This window comes from Martes martes, assembly GCF_963455335.1.
Source record: "Martes martes genome assembly, chromosome: 18".
Classification (NCBI taxonomy): Eukaryota; Metazoa; Chordata; class Mammalia; order Carnivora; family Mustelidae; genus Martes; species Martes martes.
This window is the reverse complement of record NC_137906.1, coordinates 40,068,235-40,093,204: the sequence shown is the minus strand read 5'-3', so window position 1 is coordinate 40,093,204 and position 24,970 is coordinate 40,068,235. Positions and strand designations below refer to the sequence as shown.

General features: G+C 57.2%; 2 protein-coding genes across 3 annotated transcripts in view; one reads left to right on the top strand and one right to left on the bottom strand.

Annotated features, from left to right (window-relative positions):
• Window positions 1–24,379, top strand: part of GNPTG (N-acetylglucosamine-1-phosphate transferase subunit gamma) — a 28,286-nt gene extending 3,907 nt beyond the window's left edge. Inside the window, exons 4-11 of the mRNA XM_080829862.1 lie at window positions 21,257–21,311; window positions 21,376–21,459; window positions 21,535–21,628; window positions 21,707–21,821; window positions 21,901–21,983; window positions 22,063–22,191; window positions 22,275–22,356; window positions 22,452–24,379. Coding sequence (XP_080685988.1) covers window positions 21,257–21,311; window positions 21,376–21,459; window positions 21,535–21,628; window positions 21,707–21,821; window positions 21,901–21,983; window positions 22,063–22,191; window positions 22,275–22,356; window positions 22,452–22,549 — 740 coding nt within the window. The 3' untranslated portion in view covers window positions 22,550–24,379. The remainder of the gene's footprint in view (window positions 1–21,256; window positions 21,312–21,375; window positions 21,460–21,534; window positions 21,629–21,706; window positions 21,822–21,900; window positions 21,984–22,062; window positions 22,192–22,274; window positions 22,357–22,451) is intronic.
• UNKL (unk like zinc finger) overlaps window positions 22,659–24,970 on the bottom strand; it is a 34,874-nt gene continuing 32,562 nt past the window's right edge. For both annotated transcript variants that reach the window (XM_080829861.1, XM_080829860.1), the window contains exon 15: window positions 22,659–24,765. In XM_080829861.1, coding sequence (XP_080685987.1) covers window positions 24,482–24,765 — 284 coding nt within the window. In that variant the 3' untranslated portion in view covers window positions 22,659–24,481. The remainder of the gene's footprint in view (window positions 24,766–24,970) is intronic.

Genomic DNA, 24,970 nt, shown 5'->3' with positions numbered 1-24,970 from the left:
GGCCGAAGGCAGAGGTTTTAACCCCCTGAGCCACCCAGGCGACCCTAAAACCGTTTGTTTTTAAGGTAGTTTTTTATTTGTTTGTTTTTAAGATGTATTTATTTTAGAGAAAGAGCTCACGAGCAAGGTCAGGGGGTGGGCTGAGAGGGACAGAGGGAGAGAATCCTGAGCAAACCCCTCACTGAGCCCGGAGCCCCACCTGGGGCTCGATCTCACGACTCTGAGATCGTGACCTGAGCCGAAATCAAGAGTTGGATGCTCAGCTGATGGCGCCCCCCAGGCGCCCGATTTTTATTTGAGTTTGAACAGTTTTGTGATAGGGCCAGTTGGGAACGTGTGCGAAAGTGGCAGGAGGGCCGCGGAGGCCGCTGGTCCCGCGGAGGCCGTCCCGCCGCGGCTCATCTCACGGCTCAGATCGTCTGTAAATCTTTCCGTGTGGACGTCCTAAGGGCATAGCCACATTATTTCTGTCACACTTAAGAAAAGATGAGCACTGATTCCTTCGGTAAAAGTCCATCGTGCTTCAGGTGTCTGATGGTGTCCCGTGTTCAGGAGCTGGTTCGTGCGAGTCCGTGTTCCGCTCTGTGTGTCGGGGCCTCTGCGCTGCGTGTCCGGGTCTAGAGCTCCGCGGCCTGTTTCCTCACAGCTTCTCTGTTGGAGAAATCGGGCCCTTGTCTCCCACGTTCTGAGTTTTGTCCACGGCGCTCCCGTGGAGCTTGAGAGTCCGGGCTCCTGTCGGCCGGAGGAGAGACCCTTGTTTTTGTTTTTCCCTTTCCGGTCCTCAGTCTTTCTCGCCTCTCGCTCGGCCCGGACCTGTGCCCCCGAGCGGCCGCCGTCCCTCCGCGCCCCTCTGTCGGCTCCGGCGTCTGCTGTCGCCAGGGGAGACGAGGTCCCCGCCTCGCCTGCCGCCCACGCTCTGCGGCGCGCAGGGGGGCGGCTTTTGGCAGCGGCTCTTCTGCACCCGTTGGGGCGATTGGAGTGCGCTGTCTTGGGCCGTTTGTCCAGGGGCGAGCGGGAATCCCTGAGCGCCGAGCCGAGCTGTATCCTTGCCCTGAGCCCCACTCAGCCGGGACGAGCGCGCGTTTCATATACTGACGCATTTATTTATTTTTTTTTTTTTTTTAAAGATTTTATTTATTTATTTGACAGACAGATCACAAGTAGGCAGAGAGGCAGGCAGAGAGAGAAGGGAGGAAGCAGGCTCCCCACTGAGCAGAGAGTCTGATGCGGGGCTCGATCCCAGGACGCTGGGATCATGACCTGAGCCGAAGGCAGCGGCTTTAACCCACTGAGCCACCCAGGCGTCCCATACTGACGCATTTAAATTGCTGTTTCTGACCTGCTTTTTCATTTCCAGAATTTCAGCTTTTTCTGTTTTATGCCTGACTGCTGCGGCTGCGGTTCCCGTTTCCCGCTACCCCCTTGAGCTCCTGTAGTAGCTGCTTGAAAGTTCTCTTCTGCTGTCAGCCTCCGCGCCGTGTGCGGCTGGACCCGCCGGAGTTTTCTTTTTCAGTGGGGCGCGGGTCACGGGGCCTGGGAGCTCGCACGGCTCGTGTTTCCGGAGTGAGTTCTTGACGTGGGCGCAGCTGTGCTCCTTTGTGGGTTCTTTGTTTTCATTTTTTTGTTTGTTTTTTTTCCTTTTTGTTTTAATTTTTTTAAATTAACATATGATGTATTACTCCGCCCTGGGGTACAGGTGTGTGAATCACAAGCACATTTCACAGCACTCACCATAGCACAGACCCTCCCCCATGTCCATCCCCCAGCCACCCCATCCCTACCCCCATCCCCCTGGCAGCCCTCAGTTTGTTTCCTGAGATTTAGAGTCTCTTATGGTTTGTTTCCCTCCCTGGTCCCATCTTGTTTCCTTTATTCCCTCCCTGCCCCCCCCCACCCCACCCTGGCTCTCAAATTCCTCATGTCAGGGAGATCATATGATAATTGTCTTTCTCTGATGGACTTATTTCACTCAGCATAATACCCTCTAGTTCCATCCACCTCGTTGCAAATGGCAAGATTTCATTTCTTTTGATGGCTGCGTAGTATTCCATTGCATGTATATACCATATCTTCTTTATCCATTCCTCTGTTGACGGATAGTAGATTCTCTCCAAGTGATGAAGTCTTAGAACATAGGTGAGGTTCGGTGGGTGAGGTCTGGAGCCGACGACCAGGAAAGAATTCTTGAGACACCTTTGGTCCAAAATGGTGGTTTATTGAAGCCCGGGGACAGGACCCGAGGGCAGGAAGAGCTGCTGCCCCGGGACTGTGAGGGGTGGACCCTTACATGCTTGCAAGTTGGGAGGGGGTCAGGGATGGCCCAAGTCTCTAAGGAGTTTTGGAAGCAAGGTTTCCAGGACCTCGAGGGGCTGGCTGTTGTTGGGAAAAAGATTATTCATTAACAGTAATAAAACCTGTGTCGTGAGACGCGTTAGATGTGTATCAGTGGGCCATATGCTTGGGAATGTTTGTCAGCACTATCCTAGGCAGTTCGGGGATAGTTTCCTAAGGAATTGTTAAGGCAGACTTCAGAATCCTGGTTGGGGGTAGGGGTCGGTCAGGCTAGGATTGCCCTTTGCCCTTAGCAGAGCCTTAATGGGAGGCAGATGGTCCCTAGAGGATGCCACGCGGCCTGCTTCTAGGGCCTGTCAGTGGGTAAGGAAATCAGTCATCTTTCTTCTGCCTTGTTTCCCCCATCATTCCCCTCTGAGCAGTTTTGACCCTTAACTCTCTGCGGTTGTGGAGGGGGGAAGGTCTCATCTTCCGTAACTTCTTCCTGCTGAGGTGGCGCGTAGAGCTGTCCCTACCCGCGGTCAGCACCGCTCAGGTGAGGAGTGTGCGGGCGAGCTACGGAAGACGGAGGCGGCTGAGTCCTGTGCTGGCAGCGAAGAGGTGTCTGTGTGTGGTTAAGGATCGTCTGTCGTGACGCCGTTGCAGCCGCAGAGTCTCGGCCCAAGTGGAGAAACACTGAAGAAGGCGACACATGAAGATTAGCACGGCTGTAAGAACGAGAAGCCCGCAAAGCAGATCGTTGATCGCCGACCGTAGTCCTCCTTCAAACCAGGAACTCAACCGATCCCGGAGGGAGAGAGAAGGTCCTGTAGAGCCCCAGTCTGGGCGTTCGTGTCTCTCGTGAGTCCTGTGCCATTCCGTGGTGATCTGGGGGGTACACACGGCACTCCGCCCTGACGATGGCGGCCGTTCGGACACGCCAGGTCCTGTCCCGCAGGACCGCCGCGCGCCTGTGCCTCTTCGATACTAGGAAGGGAGATGCCGTTTAGTGACTCACCGAGTGCCTTCACGGTGTAGTTACGGAGGGCTTCTCCCTGCCAGATGACACCCTCTGGCTCTGCGGATGGGAAGTGGTGCTACCATTTAGAAACATCGTGTCCGTCTTTGCTTTAAACTGGGGAGACGGGGCGCCTGGGGGCTCCGTGGGTTAAAGCCTCGGCCTTCCGCTCAGGTCATGATCTCAGGGTTCTGGGATCGAGCCGCACGTCGGGCTCTCTGCTTGGCGGGGAGCCTGCTTCCTCCTCTGTCTCTCTCTCTGCCTACCTCTCTGCCTACTTGTGATCTCTGTCAAATAAATAATAAAATCTTAAAAAAAAAATAAATTGGGGAGATTAGCCGCGCTAGTGTGGGTTTCGGTAATGCATCCGTGACTCTGGGCAAACCCTAAGGCGCAGCGGCCTGTCCCCACCCTGCAGGAAGCCGGGGCCCCAGGTAGTTCACGTATCCGGTGGGTTCCATTTGGCGCTGGCCGTGTGATGCCGGGTCGCCTTACCCAGTCAGTAGCAAACCAGTCGGTGGCCGGGAGCGCTGTTATGTGGGGACACGCTTCTAATGCTGGCTGTCCCAGGCGTCGTGTGTTACTTGTACAGGTATCATGTGTAGGATGTCTTTGCTCCCAGCATAAAACTGCCTTGTGACTGAGCTGTCCCGTAGCGGCTGTGAGCCACCAGTAAGTATCCCAGGTTTGGTGCACGCCCTGCTCAGGACCGCGACCAGTGGGGGTTTGTAGCTGCGGCCCTGGTTGGTGGGGGTTAATTTGTGGGTTTGTGAGGTCATTTAGGACTTTATTAGTATGAGGATATGAGAAGGTTTCATTACGTCCTGGTGTCTTACTGACTGTGGGCCCAGAAATAACTTGTTGATTAATGACAGCTTTATCCCTACACGCACTGTCCCCACATATTGTTTCTGAAACACCGCCACGTAGAGGGTGCCGGTCTGTGCGGTGCGAAGGGGAAACCCACCAGGGTAGCCCAGACGAACTGGCCACGGCACCATTCCCTGCCCAGCACCCGTTTCATTTTGCAGCTCAGCATAGTGCTGTGCCCGCTGTAGAAAGGAGCTGTCGGTCAGGACAGGCGAGAGGAACAGAAAGAAACACGGCCTTCACCATCGTTGAAAGGCAGTCCGAGGTCTCGTACGGGTTTGCAGGAGTAAGAAGGCCCGCGGTCCGCTCACCAGGCTCCCGGCCGGGGCTGCCGCCTTTATTCTAGGTACCCGAGCCCATGGAGCGCGGCCCTCCTGCTTTACTGCAGCGGGAGTACATGGTTGACCCGGTAGGACGTTTCTGTTTTGGATGTAGGTTTGCTGCTCTAGCCGACTTCCATTTTTCTCAATAAGACATGCCTCCGGGACTCGCTTGGGGTGGGTTTTCGGTTGCAGCTAAGTCAGGTTTGGGGATTAAATGATTAGTAGATGCGTTGAGTAACTCACGAAGGAAGCCACCTTCCAGTGAGTCATTCAGGAAAGCGTCATAACCCGCATGTAATAACAGACCTGCAGAGAGAAGTGGTTTCCCACACAGTGACTCCGAAGGGCTGAGTCCCCGAGGTTGTTTCGAAGCAGTCCTCACCCTGAGAGGTCCTGATGGCAAGAGAGTGACCCGATTTTCCTGGGTTTCTAGACTGAGTTTAGCAAGGTGGCGTTTTAGAGTTTGATCAGTCTTTTTTTTTTTTTTTTAATTTTTTTATTTCTTTGACAGAGATCACAAGTAGGCAGAGAGGCAGGCAGAGAGAGAGGAGAAAGCAGGCTCTCCACGGAGCAGGGACCCCGATGCGGGGCTCGATCCCAGGACCCTGGGATCACGACCTGAGCCGAAGGCAGAGGCTTTAACCCACTGAGCCACCCAGGCGCCTGAGAGTTTGATCAGTCTTTTCTACTTCCCTGGAGGATCATGGATGCCAGGCTGAATGCGGGAATTATTTAATTTTTAACGCTTGGGCTGTTTGTCGAATTATTTGAGCAGTAAAAAGAGGACGGTTGTCACTCTGGAGAGATCGGGGAAGGCCAAACCTAGGAATAGTGTCCCACAATAACATCTTCGTTACCTCTACGGCTCTTCAGTGTCCCAGGGAAAGTCCTCGACCCATCCAGGGAAGGTTTCAACAACACTAACAGAAACCTGGAGCCTTTGCAAGGTGACCTTTGTGTGAAATCAAGTTGCCAGTCCTCTCCTGGAGAGGATCCACACCTTTGGGCTGGTTTTAAGAGAGCAGGAGGTCAAGCTGTGCCTTCCGGATTTACCTGGGCACAGACAATACAGGATCGGCAGACCTGTTTTATCGCAGCTTTTAGGTTTACTCCATCAAACGTATTTTTATTTATTTATAAATATTTTATTTATTCGACAGGCAGAGATCACAAGTAGGCAGAGAGGCAGGCAGAGAGAGAGGAGGAAGCAGGCTCCCTGCCGAGCAGAGAGCCCGATGCGGGGCTCGATCCCAGGACCCTGAGATCCTGACCCGAGCCGAAGGCAGAGGCTTAACCCACTGAGCCACCCAGGTGCCCCCAAATAGATTTTTAATTAAATGTTTTAATGCATCTTTGCTCAAGTGAGTAGCCCGGTGTAGGCCCGGGATTACCTTCCTTCCATTGACTGTTTTGGGCATAGAGATTTTCCCTCATCGTTAACAAGCCCGTCCTGTGTGTTTCTAATACATCCTCGCTCCTGAGCTGCATGAGTCTCTCGGTCTGAGTAGACTGGAGTTATAGACGCCGTTGGAGTTCACGCTGGCAGAAGGCTTAACATCTCTTTATCTTTTGCTGCCTCTTTGGCTACACCGTCTACTAAGTTGTTGCCTTAAGATTCTAAGATCATATCCTTTCGATGTTCTCTGAGGTGAATCACGGCTCAGTCCTTGGGCAGGGGTACAGCCTCAAGAAGGGTCATGATTGGGGCTCCTGGGTGGCTCAGTGGGTTAAGCCTCTGCCTTCGGCTCAAGTCATGATCTCAGGGTCCTGGGATTGAGCCCCGCATCGGGCTCTCTGCTCGGCAGGGAGGCTGCTTCCTCCTCTCTTTCTGCCTGCCTCTCTGCCTACTTGTGATCTCTATCAAATAAATGAATAAAATTAAAAAAAAAAAGAAGGGTCATGATTTCGGGCCCGTATTTGACTGGGGAGTCACGGCTTGATAGTGATCCCCCTTCCTTCCCGATAGCTCCACGGGCATGTCGTGCCGGGAAGGCATATTTGGAGTCTGTGTAAGTGTTGATTTTTAAACCTTTCGCCAGTTGAGGAGCACAGGTGAGTGCTATTATTTCAGCCTTTTGGGCAGAAGGTTTTTTTTGTTTTTTTAAATTTTTTTTAAAGATTCCATTTATGCATTTGACAGAGAGAGGTGGGGAAGCAGGCTCCCCTCTGAGCAGAGAGCCCAATGCGGGGCTCGATCCCAGGACCTTGAGATCATGATCTGAGCCGAAGGCAGAGGCTCAACCCACTGAGATGCCCTGGCGCCCCTGGGCAGAAGTATTTATTAAAAAGTGTTTTGCCTCAAGTTTTAATCAGACTAACTGTGGCATACGCAGCCTTTCTTTCTCCCTTATCCACGAAGCTGCTGCCATCAGTAGGCCAGTCATCATCTGCACTTTCAGTCGGGAAGTCTTTTCACTCTGGCCCGCTAGAACAGACAAGACCGGTGACCTCTGAGCAGTTGTGTTCTGTAGAAGTACAACGGTCAGGTGCAGGCATCAGAGAAGCTGGGTTTAAAGCTCGACAAGTTGTGAGTGTTCCTTCATGTGTATCCGAAAGCATAGCCTGGTGTTTGGGAAGGTGGGCTCCCGCCACCCGTTGGTGGCCCTCGGTCTCTAAGACACTCCAGACCTGTTGCAGAGTCATCACTGTCAGGGACTGTCCCGCTGTGAGCTTTGAGGCCTCTTCTGCCAGGAGGGCTGTGGCAGCCGCTGCGCAAAGACAAGCCCTTGGCTCCACTGTCAAGTGACTCTGAAAAACCGCCCGCCGGCCTTGCTTCATTGCCTTTTTGCGAGAGAACTCCCAGGGCTTGGCTCCGCTTTTCTACGAACAGAGTGAAAGGCTTTCCCCAGCTTGGGGACACCAGAGCTGGAGCTGACAGGAGCTGAGCTTGTAATGTGCTGAGCTTCAGTCCGGAGCAAGGGTCCCTCATCAGGGCCGTTAGCGGATCATGCAGGGGTTTGGCTAAGAGTCCAAGCCTGGAATGCACAGGGGCAGAACCTGCCGTGCCTAGAAACGCGCGGGTGGTTTTTCTGTAGTCGGAGGCTCGAGGTCCAGCACGGCCCTTTTTCTGTCAGTGGCTAGAACAGGGTGACCTGGTGTTAGTTCATACCCTAAATAGTGCACCTTTTGTAGAGATATTTGTGCCTTTTTAGGGGATGCACGATACCCTCTTTCCACCAAGAAATGAAGTAAGGTTATAGAATCCTTATCAGAGGTCTCCTGCGTGGGACCGCAGGCTAGAGTGCCGTCTGCATGTTGAATCACTGTCCCTTCAGACAAGGGCATCTCATGGAGATCCTTGCTGAGCGCAGCTCCGAGTAGCTGAGGACTGTTTCTGCATCCCTGTGGCAAGGCCGTCCGGGTTAATTGAGCAGCCCGTGGCCTTGAAGGTGAGGTCCACGCAAAGGCAGACAGCGGCTGCGTCTCCTCCCTTAGTGGGATGCAAATCCAGGCGTCTTCTGAGTCACGTCCCGTAACCCAGTCGGCGCCGCCAGGGACGCGGCGAGAGCAGTGTCCGGACTCGGCACACCGGCATGAACAGGAGTTATTGCCACATTCACAGCTCTCAGGTCTTAGACCATCCGATAGTCCCCATTTGGCTTTTTTACTGGTGAAACTGGGGTGTTCTAAGGAGATTGACAAGGCTTTAAAATGCCAAGTCTGAGAAACTTACCAGTAAGCGGTTGTAAGCCAGCTTCGGCCTCCTGTTTGAGGAGGTTTTGTTTTTATGACGTGTGCGGTTTGGGTCCTTCGGGACCACCTTGACGGGTTGGGCTGTGAGAGCCGGTCCTGGGATATCCCAGTCCCAGACCTGTGGGCTTACTTCCTTCCAAACACCGGGAGCGGGGGTAGTAGGGTATGGCCTGAGCTCTCCAGACGTTAGAGAAACAAGCCGTTGCCCTCTGTAGGAAGAGCGCATCGGCCCCCCCGGTTTATCCATGAAGTCTCGTCCGCGTGATGGGTGGGACCCGACGGAAGGACCGGAAAACCTGAGCGACCAGCCGACTCTTGTGCCTACAGGTTAAAGGCACTGTCTGGCGGCGTGTCTCACTTTCTCCTTCTGTGCCAGCAGTTGTAAGGTTAGAAGGACAGGTGGGGCCGGAGTGCTGAGGTGGGCCAGAGCGCGGGGCTCCTGCATCCGTAAGAAAACCGATCAGCTCACCTCCCACATCCAGGGTGACCCGGGGCTCGGTCGTCTTGATGGCAGAGGGAGCCAGACCAGCCGCAGGGCCCCCTCCTGCCGGCTCCTCCAGCACCGGCGCTCGGGCGGGGAAGCGAGTCCCATCTCCCTCTCTCTGGAGAGGACGACGGTCTCTCTTCGGTGTCCTTCCCTACAGACAGCGCATGGCCCTGGTGGAGAGCGCGTGTTCGCACCGTCTCCGCTCCCATGTCCGGTCTGGCCGCGCGTATAGCAGGGGACTCACTAGTTGTTCGTCTGATACCGGCCTTTTCTTTTGTCCCTGGTGAGTCTGGTGCCGCGGGGAACCGCAGTGGCGGCCGCCGTCGCTGGCGCCGGAACCTTACCCTACAGTTCAGCCCTGCGGTCCTTTTCTTGCCTCAAGGCCGTGTCTCTGTATTAAAGACTTGGGTCGCTGCCTCTAGTAGGCGCTGGTTGGGAGTTTGAGGGCCTAAAGCCATTTTAGTTCGTTTTTGATGGATGTCAGGTGCCGACTGGCCTATAAAACAAGCGTTTTGGCCGGTCACTGCCGCGGGCGGGCCGCCGTGCAAGCGGGGGTGTGTGTGGCCGCCGCGGCCTGTCGTCCCTGAAGCAGAGCGGGAGTTCCGTCAGCTCCTTGTGTGACCGCCTGAGCGTGATCCAAGTTTACAGGGTTAGGAAACCCTTTTTCCATTCCTTCTGTTAAACAGGCGATCACGCGGCCTCGTTTTCTCCGCCCGGACTCTCCTCCCGGTAGTTCGTGTGCTCCGGTGCGAGGGCCGGCGGCACCCCAGCCGGCGGCGACCCCGATCTCTCCCGGCCGCCCGTCAGCAAACCCCTGTGCTCCTCCCAGACTCGATTCTTCTCAGGGGTGCGTCGGTGAGTTAAAACGATGCATACATCCTTCCAGGTGCCCCCGAACATAATAGTCCTTCTCGAAGCCTTCAGTAAAGTGAGGATTGTCAGAATGCTGTCCCGAGCCAGGTCTGCCGTGGAGGGTGGGACGTGGCCCCTCATTGTGCCACTTCTCCACCAGCACCTTCCCTAGGAGGAAGCACCCCACCCTCAGCCGGAGCTCCTGGAGGCTGGGAGTCCCGCTCCTGGTCTGTCCAGCGGGGCCAGGGGCAGCGGAGTCTTGGGGTTTGGAAGGAGGAGGGGAGCAGCAGCGCCGGTGTCCTGTTGCTTCGGGCCGGCTGGCCGCGCCTGCAGCATCCCGGCTTTGTCGAGTGGAATTGGCCCGTTTGGACAGTCACCATCCAGACCGTCTGTGGCGGGGGGGTCTGTTAGCTGGGCTGAGGGTGACACGCTCTACAAGAGGCCCGCAGGCCCGGACCCCGATCTAGGACCATAAAGGCTTGGACGCGTGGACTTCGGTCCAGTTGTCCTTTTCCTCACGACAGAGGTCTGATAGATTGAGTGAAACTTAATGTCCCATGTATGGGCCACTTCTCCTCGTCTCCTAAGGAGTACTGAGGCCATTCAGTGTTAGAGAAGACGACCATTCTTTTTTTCCGCAAATCTTGCAATCCAGGTTATTTCCAGTGGGTCAGAAGGCGTCGCAAAGGAGAATCCTTGGGAGCAGAATTAGAGAATCCTGTGTTCCTAGAAAAGTGAGAAGGTCCATTATCACAACCCCCCGACTCCCAGGTCCATTATCACAGTCGGGGGGGACTTCTGGGCGGTGTCCCATGCAGGATGTGTCCGAGGTTCCAGGTGTCAAAAGTGACCGGAGGTGTCCCTCACACAAGACATCGCTGTTGAGCACAATCCTGCCTTCTGGGAAGGCATTCCTGCTGTAAAAGGCCCCGGAGGGGTGCCGGCGCCCTTCCCCTACCCCATCGCATCCTAGGCTGCCGATGGGTGCCTGGTGAATGGACTAAAATACCGTGCCATGCTGCGCCATCGTCTCTCCTGCGGGTTGCATGCTGTCTTGCCATTTTTTTAAAGATTTTATTTATTTATTTGACAGAGATCACAAGGAGGCAGAGAGGCAGGCAGAGGGGGAGAGGGGAGAAGGCTTCCTGCTGAGCAGAGAGCCCGATGGGGGGCTCGATCCCAGGACCCTGAGATCATGACCTGAGCGGAAGGCAGAGGCTTTGACCCACTGAGCCACCCAGGCGCCTCTCTCTTGCCATTTTAACCCATGGAAAATACTAGAAAAGTTTGGCAAGGGGAAATTACCCAACTTTGTAGTTCTAAGTAGTAGAGGACACTGAGAAGAAACAGTAAAGACTGAAATCCGTCATGGTCTAAGCGACATTCCAATACACACAGTCCTTACAGCCAACTTCCCTAGGAAACGGTCCCGGTTAGGTTTTAATTCAGTCGGGTACTGGTTTCGGCCGGCTCCCAGTGGTGGTCTTGCGGCCAGAAGCGCTAGACCAGGGATGTGGAGGGGATCACATTAGATCCATCAGGAGGAAACCTCACACGGAGTCTTAAGGTTGGCAGCCGTCCTGGTGACTTAGGTGGCTGTCCCGTGCCCAAGGCAGACAACTTTGTGTAAGAACGGGAACGGAGAGCGGGCATCAAGTTCTGGGTCTCATTGCCATTCCGGCCAGGGTACTGACTTCCAGCCAAAATGCAGGCGTTCTCCTCCCCGTGAAGCAGCCACGGGCTAGAGGACTCCAGCCGGAGCAGTCGACATGCAAGTGTTCCAATAAGACTGTCCTCCTTGAAGAGCCTCTGAAGTGAGACGAAAGGAAGAGGAGACAAAGTACTCACCGATTTTGCACCGAAGCTCAGAGTCCGGATGTAAAGACTCACAGCCCCATGTTCGGGCGCCGAATGATGAAGTCTTAGAACATAGGTGAGGTTCGGTGGGTGAGGTCTGGAGCCGACGACCAGGAAAGAATTCTTGAGACCTCTTTGGTGCAGAATGGTGGTTTATTAAAACACAGGGACAGCACCCGTGGGCAGGAAGAGCTGCTGCCCCGGGGCTCTGAGGGGTGGACCCTGAGGGGTGGCCTAAGTCTCTGAGGAATTTTGGAAGCAAGGTTTCCAGGACCTCGAGGGGCTGGCTGTTGTTGGGAAAAAGATTATTCATTAACAGTAATAAAACCCGTGTCGTGAGACGCGTTAGATGTGTATCAGTGGGCCATATGATTGGGGGATGATTGCCAACACGGATCTTGGAGGGTTTAGAGATAGTTTCCAAAGGAATTGGTAAAGCAGACTTACAGGATCCTGGTTGGGGTAGGGTCGGTGAGGATAGGATTGCCCTTTGCCCTTAGCAGAGCCTTAAGGCGGAGGCAGTTGGTCCCTAGAGGAGTGTCACGCGGCCTGCTTCTAGGGCCTGTCAGTGGGTAAGGAAATTCAGTAATTTTTCTTCTGCTTCCGTTTCCCACATCACATAGTTTGGCTATTGTGGACTTTGCTGCTATAAATATTTGGGTGCACGTGCCCCTTCGGGTCACTACATTTGTATCTTTAGGATAAATACCCAGTAGTGCGATTGCTGGGTCGTAGGGCAGCTCTGTTTTCCACTTTTTGAGGACTCTTCTTGCTGTTTTCGAGAGTGGCCGCACCAGCTTGCATTCCCACCAACAGGGTAGGAGAGTTTCCCCTTCTCTGCATCCTCACCAACACCTGTTGTTTCCTGACTTGTTAATTTTAGCCACTCTGACTGGTGTGCAGTGGTATCTCACTGTGGTTTTGATTTGTATTTCCCTGATGCCAAATGACATTGAGCACTTTTTCATGTGTCTGTTGGCCATCTGGATGTCTTTGTAGAAATGTCTGTTCATGTTTTTGGCCATTTCATTTTTTTTTTAAGATTTTATTTATTTATTTGTCAGAGAGAGCGCGAGAGCGAGCGAGCACAGGGAGACAGAGTGGCAGAGGGAGAAGCAGGTTCCCCGCGGAACAAGGAGCCCGATGTGGGGCTCGATCCCAGGACGCCAGGATCACGACCTGAGCCGAAGGCAGCTGTTTAACCAACTGAGCCACCCAGGCGCCCCGTTTTTGGCCATTTCTTGATTGGATTATTAGTTCTTTGGTGTTGAGTTTGATAAGTTCTTTATAGATTTTGAATACTAGCCCTTTACCTGATATATCATTTGCAGATATCTTCTCCCATTCTGTCAGTTGTCTTTCAGTTTTGTTGACTGTTTCCTTTGCTGTGCAAAAGCTTTTGATCTTGAAGTCCCAGTAGTTCATTTTGGCCCTTGCTTCCCTTGCCTTTGGGTATGTTTCTAGGAAGAAGTTGCTGCGGCTAAGGCTGAAGAGGTTGCTGCCTGTGTTCTCCTCAAGGATTTGGATGGATTCCTGCCTCACACTGAGGTCCTTCATCCATTTTGAGTCTTTTTTTTTTTTTTTTAAAGATTCTATTCATTTATTTGACAGAGATCACAAGTAGGCAGAGAGGCAGACAGAGAGAGAGGAGGAAGCAGGCTCCCCGCCGAGCAGAGAGCCCGATGCGGGGCTCGATCCCAGGACCCTGAGATCATGGCCTGAGCCGAAGGCAGAGGCTTAACCCACTGAGCCACTCAGGAGCTCCCGGCTCTTTGCCTTTTTGGTTAGGTTTATTCCTAGGTATCTTATGGTTTTGGGTGCAATTGTAAATGGGATCGACTCCTTAATTTCTCTTTTTCTGTCTTGCTGTTGGTGTATAGAAATGCAAATGCCTTCTGTGCATTGATTTTATATCCTGACACTTTACTGACTTCCTGTACAAGTTCTAGCAGATTTGGAGTGGAATCTTTTGGATTTTCCACATAGAGTATCATATCATCTGCTAAGAGTGATAGTTGGACTTCTTCTTTGCTGATTTGGATGCCTTTAATTTCTTTTTGTTGTCTGATTGCTGAGGCTAGGACTTCTAGTGCTATGGTGAACAGCAGTGATGATGGTGGACATCCCTGCTGTGTTCCTGACCTTAGGGGAAAAGCTCTTGGTTTTTCCCCCTTGAGAATGATATTCGCGGTGGGTTTTTCATAGATGGCTTTGATGATACTGAGGTATGTCCCCTCTCTCCCTACACTGTGAAGAGTTTTGATCAGGAAAGGATGCTGTACTTTGTCAAATGCTTTTTTGGCATCTATTGAGAGTATCATATGGTTCTTGTTCCTTTTATTAATGTATTGCATCACATTGATTTGCGGATGTTGAACCAGCCTTGCAGCCCTGGAATAAATCCCACTTGGTCATGGTGAATCATCCTTTTAATGTCCTGTTGGATCCTACTGGCTAGTATTTTGGTGAGAATTTTCACATCTGTGTTCATCAAGGATATTGGTCTATAATTCTCTCTCTCTCTTTTTTTTAAAAGATTTTATTTATTTATTTGACAGAGAGATCACAAGCAGGCAGAGAGGCAGGCGGGGTGGGGGGGCTGGCTCCCCGCCTAGCAGAGAGCCCGATGCGGGACTCGATCCCAGGACCCTGAGACCGTGACCTGAGCCGAAGGCAGAGGCTTTAACCCACGGAGCCACCCAGCCGCCCTGCTTCATAAATATTTTTAACATCTTTTTTCCCAACTGAACAAACAGTGGATAGCATAAACATGGTTTAGTAGATTACATTCAGGGTTTGGAAAATGGCCTAACCACGCCCTGCTCAGCGGGGAGTCTGCCTCTCCCCCTCCCTCTGCCCACCCCACATTTGCGTTTTCTTGCAAATAAATAAAGTCATTTTAAAAATTACCCAACGAAAATATAAAGGCTTTCAAAACAGCTGTAAAGGTTGAACTTTAAATTATTCTGTGATTTTTAAACGGGCCTCATTGGTTCACAGTGTACCGGAGGTGAAGCCGTTCTGCCGGGGACGCGCTGGGGCCGTGCGGGGCGCGCGGCAGTTACCGCTCCGGCTGTTCCCGCCTCTCTGGAACATTCCTTCAGAAAGCAAACCCGGTCTTCCCCGGCTGATTTACGAGGTTTTGGGTGTGGTTGTTTACAAAGATGTAAACAGCAGCACGGAGAGCACTGCCGGGGCGCGGGCTCCGTGGGGCGCGGGCTCCGTGGGGCGCCCGCCGGGCCGGGGCCGTTCTGGCGGCTTCAGGAGCTCTGGAGAGTGTCTTCAGGACCGTCCTGTTTCCGGACTGTTTATTCCCACAGGCGAGCGCTCCCTGCGGGGGTCGGGAGGACGGCGCGGAGCCGACGGGCAGGAGGGGCCCCCGGCGGTGTTCCCGGCCGCGCCGCGCTCCTTCCCTCTGAGGCTCTAAGTGAGGCTCTTCCCGCCCGAGCCAGTCTTCGCGGAGCCGCGGCCGGCGGCGTCCGGAACAATCCGTCACAGACCGAAGGGTTCGCCGTGCGGCCACGCGCCCGTTTGTGACGGCGGCGCTGGGTGCCGACGTGCTCCGGTTATGTGGCTCACGGGGTTTCCTACAAAGTATTTGGTAGCTTCGTTTTGCGGACTGAAGACAGAAGTCTCCCGTGTCGCACTCGTCCCCGCCGACGTGTGCGTCCCTCACGGCGACCCGCGGGCTGCCCGCGGCTCTGTCGGGGCTCCCGGGTGACCTGAGCTGACCCGGAGCCGCGCAGTGAGTGGCGAGGGCAACGCGGCCTCAGGAAGAGCTGGTCCTGTTTATTAAGCTTCACTATTTTTTTTTTAAAGATTTTTATTTATTATTTGACAGAGAGAGACGCAGCGAGAGAGGAAGCACAAGCAGGGGGAGCGGGAGGCGGGAAGCAGGCTTCCGGCTGGGCGGGGGGCCCGATGCGGGGCTCGATCCCAGGACCCCGGGATCACCACCTGAGCCGAAGGCAGACGCCCAACGACTGAGTCACCCAGGCGCCCCCAAGCTTCACTTTTTAAAAGCCGTTAGTATTTCTTCCAAAACAAAACCTTTCACGTGAAAACCTTGGGTTTTATGAAAACAACGTAGCGCGAGGATTTTCTCTAAGGTAATGACTAAGGTCGAAACTCGAAAGGTCAGAGACCTGGGAGAGGGCCGGTGGTTCTCGGACACTCTGGCGTTTAACACATCAGGGGCAGACGAGCAGGACGGCCGGAGCGGCTGCGCGGCGCCGGCCTCCACCGGACGCGGAACCACCGCCGTCTGGAGCACGTGAAGCACAAAACAGCGTGGAAGACAGTTCTGGGAAGAAATTTCCCTCCGTTCAGTATGACACGTGATCTTGGGGCAATTAAATCAGGATTTTAAGAGGGAATGTAAGTTAATCACGGATCTGAAAGAGCCAAAGGCAGCAACACAGGCTCAGCATTCGGGCCCGAGCCCGGGGCGCTCAGGACGGGTCACGGCGGGCGGCGGGTCACGGCGGGCGGCGGGTCCCGCGGGACTCCGTGCAACGCGGAACCCAGAGCTCTCCTGCGGATTTCCTGCGTTTCCCAGAACGTGAGCTTCGATCTCGGTCTTGTGTCTTTGGAATGCGAGACCGAGAGTGACCAGCGGTTTGCCCCGACCGTACTGGGCCCGGGGCTCTGATGTCCTCAGGGAGCAGGGGGAGAACCATTGCTAGTGCGGGGTGGGGACAGCCCCGTATGGGGTCTGTCTCTGTCTCTCCCGGCGGGGAGCAACGGGGACGGCGGGGAGCAACGGGGACGTGTCGGAGACCTCCGCGTCCTCCAGGCAAGACCGCGCACGGCCACCGGCCGCCGTCCCCCAGACCCAGCGAGACGGCGCGTTTTGTATTTGCTTTTTCCATAATCGTCATATCCAGTGTCGGGACCCCAAAACCAAGTTGCGTGCTCCTCCGACTGAGCCAGCCAGGAGCCCCCCGGGGTTCACTTCTGACACCACTGAGTGGCCATCGACCCCTTAGAGCTGAGGTGTTCGAGAAGGAGCGCTACCACCTTGATTCTCAAGCCCGTGCGGGCTGCTTTCTCGGAAGCCTCGTGTGTGCTCCACTGGCTCTAGCCCCACCGCAGCTCCGGAGTAGAAAACCGAGGCTTTTCTCCTCCACAGTCGTCTGATTGTAGCGTTGCTGTGACTTCGCTTGCCGCTTTGTGCTGCGTAGCAACAGCCAAAATGAGAAGCGAACCGAGGCGGTCTGCACCGGCGCAGGGAGGGAGCGCGGGGGGGCGCCGGCATGCCGGCCGGTCTGCGCGCACAGCCTCTGCGCAGGACAACGCGGCCCGTGCACCCCTGCCTGGTTCTTCTCGCTCAGTTCAATCAGGGACGCGTGTCCTCGCGCTTACGGAGCCGAAGGGCTGGTCCTGCCACACCGGCAGCACGCTTTCCCGCGGGGATGCCATCTGCACCGAGCTTGGGGCCGCTGTCCTTCCAGAGGGAGACGGCTGGGGGCTCATTCCCGGGGCCCCTGGCCCTGTTGCCCCAACATCCCAGCTGCTGGGTCACCCCCCAGCATCCCTGTTGCTGGGGCCCATGACCCTGGGTGGGCTCGTCTACGCCCAGGCCCTGTGGCGGGGCCACGTGCACTGCAGAGGGCCCTGCGGGAGGGAAGGCCTGGCGACAGCCGCCTCCAACACAGCGCAGACTTCCGTGCTGCCTTTTTAAAAAATAATTTGAGGTTGGGGGCTCCTGGATGGCTCAGTGGGTTAAAGCCTCTGCCTTCGGTTGAGGTCGTGATCCCAGGGTCCTGGGATCGAGCCCCGCATCGGGCTCTCTGCTCCGTGGGGAACCTGCTTCCTCCTCTCTCTGCCTGCCCCTCTGCCTACTTGGGATCTCTCTCTGTCAAATAAATAAATGAAATCTTTTTAAAAAGTAGTAATTTGAGGTTGTTAATTTTTTTTTAAAATTTTTTTAAAGATTTTACTTATTTATTTGACAGAGATCACAAGTGGGCAGAGAGGCAGGCAGAGAGAGAGGAGGAAAGAAGCTCCCCGCTGAGCAGAGAGCCCGATGCGGGGCTCGATCCCAGGACCCTGAGACTATGACCCGAGCCGAAGGCAGAGGCTTAACCCCCTCAGCCACCCAGGCGCCCTGAGGTTGTTTTTTTTAAAGACTGTATTTGTCAGAGAGGGCGAGAGCAAGGGCACAAGCAGGGGGAGCAGCAGAGGGCGAAGCAGCTTTCCGTAGAGGAGGGAGCCCGACGCCGCACTCGGTCCCGGACCCCAGGATCATGACTTGAGCCGAAGGCAGTTGCTTCACCGACTGAGCCACCCCGGCGCCCCTCTTTGCTTCTTCCTACGCAGACGAGGACGTCCGCGCTCTTACATCCTTTACTATTAACTCGTGAAGGGTGTGCTCTTAGCTCAGTGAGCGGGATCTTCTGTGAGGTCACGCTCCCCGCTGCACACAGCTGGGCTCCGCTGATTCGAGCTGTGGGGACTCAGTCGTGTGTTAACTCAGGACACACGCCCGCGCTCATGTGGTTCTCACGGGACGCCGTGGGCAGGTGCGCGCAGACCGCCCTCCCCGCCATCAAGGGCCCCGTCGGTGGGTCCTCTGTAAGCTGGAGGGAACGCAGATCGAGAACGTGCCCGTGGCTGCAGGCGCACAGTGCACGGGCCGGCGTCTGTGCGACCGCACAACGAGCAGCGGTGTGCTCCTCCGGATCCCGACCCGGGCCGGCGGTCTTCCAGGGCGGCGCGAGCGAGCGCGGCCGTCCTGATGCGAGGCCGCGGCTCCCCGGGGGAGGTCTGGGGCTGCTTCAGAGAACCCTCTCCTCAGCCCATTTCCGACGGGGTCGCCGGCTCAGCTCTGCGTGTCCTGGCCGTGTGTGCTGCACGTGCTTCCCAGCCGCCGTGGGCGTCTCTTTCACTCTGGATGCACCCCCGAGGCACGTGAGTCCTGAAATCCCAAGGCCGGCTCTTCGGTGTCGTTTCTCAGAGTGCCTTTGGGGTCAGAGCCCACAGAGCCACTGGGGATGCCGGTGTCGTAAGGCTCCCCCCTCTGCTTTTCTACTAAGCTTTTAGGTTTAACCTCAAACCCATCTGGAGTTACTTGGTACGTGGTATAAAGGAGGGTTCCCTGTCGTCGTCCTGCGTCTGCTTTCCTCTCCCGGCACCGCTTACTGAGAAGACGGCCCTTTCCGCACCGAGTGGGCTGGACGTCAGGGCGTGGGGACGAACGTTCAGGACTGCGGGCTCCCGGCTGTCCCTGCCTGTGTGCGCGCCAGCACCCCGCGGTGCTCCGAAGCACAGTTGGAACCAGGGATTGAGTTTTTCGATTTCGTTCTTTTACCCTAAGATAGTTCTGGCTATTTGGGGTTCTTTAGATTCCATTTTAATTTTATGATGGGTTTTCCCATTTCTGCAGAGAAATGTTACTGGGATTTTGATACAGGTCGAATCACGTCATTTCGGGCAGTTTTGACATTTTAGGATTGAGGTTTCCTGCCCGTGAACACGGGCTTCTGTCCGTGCACGTGTGTCTGTGGTCACAGCCGCGGGGTCCACGGTCTGCACGTCCTCTTCCTTCCCGGCGCCCTTCCACGCGGAACTGCGTGACGTGCTTTCTGGATTGTTAGTGTGGGAAACACACCCGGTGTTTGCCAGCGTTGTGTCCTGCGACATCGTGAACAGACTTGGGGACTCCGTCGTGGCAACGTCACTGTATTTCTTCTTCTCCAGTTCGGATGCCTTTTCTTTCTCTGGTGTCTGACTGCTCTGGCGGGAACGGGCTGTGTGGGGCCAAGGGGCAGCAAAGGGGTCTCGTGTCGTGTGTCTCCGACAGGATGTGCACTGTGGGGTCCGCCTTGGCGGCCTCTGTCGTGGTGCCACCTTCCTGCGCTCCCGGACCGCTGCTCCGGAAGGGCCGTCGTCCGAGGCTGCTGCGTCGTCAACGCGCTACCCCGGCGGCTGGAGGTGGGGGTGCTCGTGCTTGGGACGAGCCCCCGGGGATGCAGCGGGGGCCCCCGGCCTGCTGTCGCAGGGCATCGGCGGTGTTTTTGGCGAGGGGTCTCCGCATTCATGCTCGTCGTGGATCTCCGTGACTTTGGTGCTGCGGTGACGCTGGCCCCGGAGGCTCTGGGGATACGTGGGGAGGACGGAGTGGCTGTGTCTCCAGGACCGTGTGCGCTTCTCCCGGCGTCTCGTGTCTGCGGACCTGGCTGTGTCCCCTCCGTCACGCCCGACTGGAGGAGCCGTGGCTGTGGGCTGGCGTCTGGCTGAAGGCATGTGGATTCGGCTGGGCTCCGTGAAGAACCACTGTCGGGTTTGCCGGCTTCTCTCTGGCCTCTGCCCTGTCTGTCCCCTCGCTGGTGTGCGTCTGGCGAGCCCCTGGTCTAGTCTCCGACGCTGTGACGACTCGGGCTCTGCTCGTGGCCCGAGTTGGAGCCGCACCCGTGAGCGCTGGAGGCCTGTGGTCCGGGCTTCGTGTCGTGGTTTTCTGATTTCCCTTGTGACCTCCCGTGTGAGCCACGGTGGAGGGGGCTTTCCAGAGCTCTGTGAGCTCCGTCTCCTGGGGCTGCGGCCGGAGCGTCCACGTCTCCGACGACTCCCGCGTGGGGCCTTCCCCGCGGCCGGTGCGGCGCTCGGGACGCGCGGGAGAGCACGGCCTCCCCAGAACCGCGGCGGCCCGGCCCGGCGGCTTCTGTCCCTTGTTGCCCTGTTGATGTTTTCTTCCAGGCGACAGGCTCAGTGTCGCTCCTCTTTCCACGTGTGCCTCTCCCTCGTCTGTCTTCTCTGTGGAAACCGCGGGGGTTAAGGACATCGGACACCGTTAAATTACGAGTTTTTTCCTTCGTGCCCTACACGTACTTGGGTTGGCTCCGCCCTCCCCCAGCCTGGGCACCGGCCCTGCAGGTGACCCTGTTGCACACGGGGTGCCCCCAGCAGAGGCCGGTGCTGACGTGTCCGTGAGTGAGCATCACGGGACCCTGCCGGCCGTGGATTCACGTGTCCCGGAGAAGCGCACAGACCTTCTCCTGTCTGGAGGGGCGCCCCGGGCCGTCATCACTCCGTCCCCGTCGGGGAGGGCTGTTTCATACGCGCCACCGCCGTGCTGAGCCCCGCTGCCCGCTCCCGGCCGCCGCCTCTCTTGCGGGCCATGCGGTTGGGGTGGGAGCCTCGCTGGCCCGCGCTCACTCAACTGCCCGCGCTGCGGGCTTCACGGCTTCTCTCCGGCTGTGCCCGGGGCGCGCAGCGGCCATTTGCCGGTGCTCCGTGCGCTCCCCGGCCCGTCCTGCAAACCCCTCACCGGCCTCGTCTGGCTGCCAGCGTTCCTCTCCTGGTGCCTCCCTCTAACGTCGGTCTTTGTTCATGTCCTTCCATTCTCCGACCTTATTTAAGACCGTTTGGAGGTCTCCTGAGTCCAGCATCTGGCTGCTCCCAGGAGGGTTCTGTCCCCCTCCCCTTGGGCGTGGCCACGCTGTCCTGGCGCCCCGGGTGCCTTGTGAGAATCGGGACGCCCGAGCGGGTGCCGGGGGATCCTCGTGGGCCCCGCGCCCGGCTGCTGTCAGAGGCCCGCCCCTTCCGGCCCTGCTCCCGGCCCCCACCGTGAGCTCTTGCCGGGCTCTGCGCTCCCCTTTCCTGATGGAGATCAAGTCGGGCAAAGTGGCGAGCAGTCGCGGGGCAGCCCCCGCCAGTTCACCGGCACAGGCACGCCGCTCCTCACGAGCACGCTGGGCCGCCGGGTGCAGAGCTGGGTCCGTGCTCGGTCGTCAGCCCCCTCTGTGCTCCAGAGCCTCCCGCAAGGCCGGGCCGCCTGGCTTCTGGCTCTCCGCCCGGCGCCCGTAGCCCCGTCCCTGCGGCTGCTGGTCCCGCGGGTGTGCCTGCCCGTCCCACGCCGCACTCGGCCTGTCTGCTCTCTTCCAGGGCCCGCGCACCTCTTCAGGCTTTCTGGCAAGTGCTTCAGCCTGCTGGAGTCCACGTGAGTGAGCTGGGTGCCGGCGGGGGTGGCCGCCGGGACCCCCCTGACGCGCCTGTGCCCCCAGGTACAAGTACGAGTTCTGCCCGTTCCACAACGTGACGCAGCACGAGCAGACCTTCCGCTGGAACGCCTACAGCGGGATCCTGGGGTGAGCAGGGGGCCCCGGGCCCCGGGCCGGCGCCCCCCACTCCCACCCCGCCTCACGCACTCCGTTTGCCCTCAGCATCTGGCACGAGTGGGAAATCGTCAACGGCACCTTCCAGGCCATGTGGATGCGCGACGGCGACTCGTGCCGCACCCGGAGCCGGCAGAGCAAGGTGGGACCGTGGGGAAGGGCTGTGTGTGTGGCGCGGGCACCGCCCCCCCCCCAGCCTGCCCACCGGTTGTCCCCGCAGGTGGAGCTGACCTGTGGAAAAAGCCACCGCCTGGCCCACGTGTCCGAGCCGAGCACCTGCGTCTACGCGCTAACGTTCGAGACACCTCTGGTCTGCCACCCACACTCGTTGTTAGGTAGGACCCCCGGCCGGCCGGGCAGTTGGGGGGGGGGGCGCCGAGGAGCGCGGCTCAGCCGGCCTCTGTTGGACCCTAGTGTACCCCGTGCTGCCCCCGGCCCTGCAGCAGCGGTGGGACCAGGCAGAGCAGGACCTGGCCGACGGGCTCATCACCGCGCAGGTGAGGTGGGGGGCGGGTACCCCCTCCCCGGGGCATGGCGCAGCCCGGAGCCGGCTGTTCCCTCCTCCCCTGTCCCCAGGGCTACAGCAAGGTGCTCCGGGCACTTTTTGAGGACGCTGGCTACCTAAGGCCTCTAGAAGAAGGTGAGTCGGCGCAGGAAGGAGCTGTCAAGGACCCGGTGTTCCAGACCTTAGAGAGCTGCAGTGAGGTAGGGACGGGGCAGGGCACCCAGCCCCGAGATGGCCCCCAGCACTGGGCCGCACCCCTGCCCTCGGGGCTCGTGTGTCGCAGGCACACAGAGAGCTGGTGAAGGAGCTGCGGAGACTGCAGAGCGTGCTGACGCAGCACGGCATCCCCTACGCCAGGCCCGCGGGTGAGTCGTGCCCCGTGCGGGGCCCTGGCCCCCTGGGGCCCTGCGGCCTGTGGGTCAGGCCCTGTGCTGACTCCTGCCGCTCGCTGTTCTGGCAGGAACTTCCAGCTCCGAGCACGTGGGCCCCAAGACACCCACAGACGGGACAGCAGAGCAGCTACGAGGTGACCCAGGACTGCGTGGGAATACCCTGTGACCCGAGACAGGCCGAGGGCAGCACCAGACCCGCGGGAGGGGTGCGGGTGGGAGCCGCTTCCTCTGGGGCCCCGGAGGCGCTCAGGCTCGGCTCAGAGAAGCGGACAAAGTAAAGACTCAAAGTTTTAATTAATTCCTGTACTGATAAAAATAATTCCATGAATCCTGTAAACCGCATAAATGCTGTAGTGTAAAAAATTTTAAACAAGTGTTAACTCGGAACAATTCACTACAAGTAAATGATTATGTATCATAAATACTACTTTCTGGGTTAAAGTTCCATTCGGGTAACGTTCTCATCTAAGTACTCAGAACATAAGCGGAGGCTTCCGTAAATTCCTCCCCACGAAGCAGCCACACTGAGCGAGGTCTCCTGCGACCCCAGTTACACCAGCCACGGACATGGGACACGGCCGTGACCGCGAGCACCAAGGGGCAGGAGCAGCTGCACCCAGCACCGTGGCCGCCCACCTGCAGGTCAGCCGAGGCTCCCCCCAGGGCTGGAGCTGCCAACCCACGGGGGGGGGGGTGGGAAGGACCCCAACAGGCAGTTCCCCCGGGGGCCCACTCGGGCGGTTCTCTGGGTCCCCGTGACACCGTGGCTCCCATCTCGCCCGCCGCACGGCAAGAACCGACCAGAGCAACTACAGACTTCAGGCTGAACTGCCTGCCCTTAGTCTGCAGTTTGAAAAGCTCTAGACCAGGTACTGATAATAAACATTGTCCCGTTTCCCAAAAATGACCAAAGGCCTAAAATGGGAAACAGTGCATAAATATTAATAAAAATAAAGAATTTTAAACGGTGATAACGGTAGCACAAAATATACGTCATTTCTAACAGCTAATAAATCATCACCATCATTAAAAACAAAGTAGATTCACTAAAACCAAGTCAACAGTCACCTTTCATAGCGGGCCGGCTGCAGAACGTCGTGGAGCGGCCCGGGAAATGAGCGCCATCGGCCTGTCTTAAGAAAGGTTTTCAACCTCTTACTCTAGTAAATATTTGGTTACTGATAAGAATTTTTACGAAGCCGCTTACAAAATGCTATGAAAAGTCTTTGGCAAAGCCACGTGTGCACCCAGACCTCCGGGCCAGAGGAGCCGCACCTGTTCCCGCCGCCCTCTACGGCCGTCTCGAGGAGAACAAAGTCTGGGCCGACTACACACATCCTCTGCTTCTCCCCAGATTTCTAGGAAAACAACCCAGCGCAGACCAGAGAAGTTTCAGGTCGTCCCCAAAACTACACCCGTTCTCAGGAGCATTTTTGCCGGGGCCAGGTGGCTGGGCTCTCCCTGCAAGCCTGGGGTCACCTGAGTGACCCTGGTGACCGCCGGGGCTACCCCGCAGCGGGGGGCGAGTCTCTGGCCTCAGGCCGCCCAACTGGGGGCCTGGCAGGCTCCCGGGGCTGCAGAGGCTCAGGGACGGCTTTGCGAGATGAACGTGAGAGCCTCCGCCATCAAGCCCCTGGGAGCAACAAGCCCGAGGGAAGGGCCTCTGTCCGCCCGTCGTGTGAGGCTCAGGCACTTAGACAAGCGGCTGCGGGTCACGGAGCACGATTGGGGCTCGGCGCCTGGCGCCACTGCACGCTCCTGGCCTAGAAAACCAGTTAGCGAGCGTGCACAGAGTGAGGGTCCTTCCGCAGACTGAAAACCTCTGTCTTTCGGCGTCACTGCTACAGATACTGTTTGCACTTAATTGAAAAACTAAAAAAATTAGGCATTTCTCACTACTAGATAAACGCTCATTTCATAAGTACTAATTTCAGAATAGGAAATCTAAGAGCTTTACCATACCACGGATTAACGAGGAACGGATAGGAAACGGTGTTAAGTTCACAGTCCACGTATAAAGCTTCGCGTTATCGCGTATTAAAAAACCACAAACCTAGAAAGCAGCTTACAGCAACTGAAGAGTGTGTGACGCCCCAGTTTACAAAGTGCTTGGCAGGGTCACCTGCGGCATTCCTGAGCCCGTGGGGCCGGCCGGGCGGGCTCCGGGGGTGCGCCCATGAGGCTGGAGAGGCGGCGGCCGCAGCCCAGGCTGGGGATGCAGACCAGTCACCACGGGAGGGGCTGGCCCTCGCAGTAGGGGCAGGGGGGCGCGCCCGCGGCGCACGGCTCGCAGAGCACGCGGTGCTGGCAGGGCTGGAGGACGGCGCCGCGGGCGCGCTCCCGGCACACGGCGCACTGCTTGGCTCGCAGCTGGAAGATCACCTGCGGGGCGAGACGTGGGCGGCGGTGGGCTCGGCGGCCTGCCGTGGCCGAACCGAGGCCCCGGGAAAAGCACGGACGGGGCCTCCACGGGACGTTGGGGAAGGTGGCCCCGGCTGCAGAGTCAGGGCCAGGGAACCCCTCACAAGACCCAGGAGCTCAGCGGCCGCACAGGCACGGGAGGGGGCAGCCCGGCAGGTGGCCACCT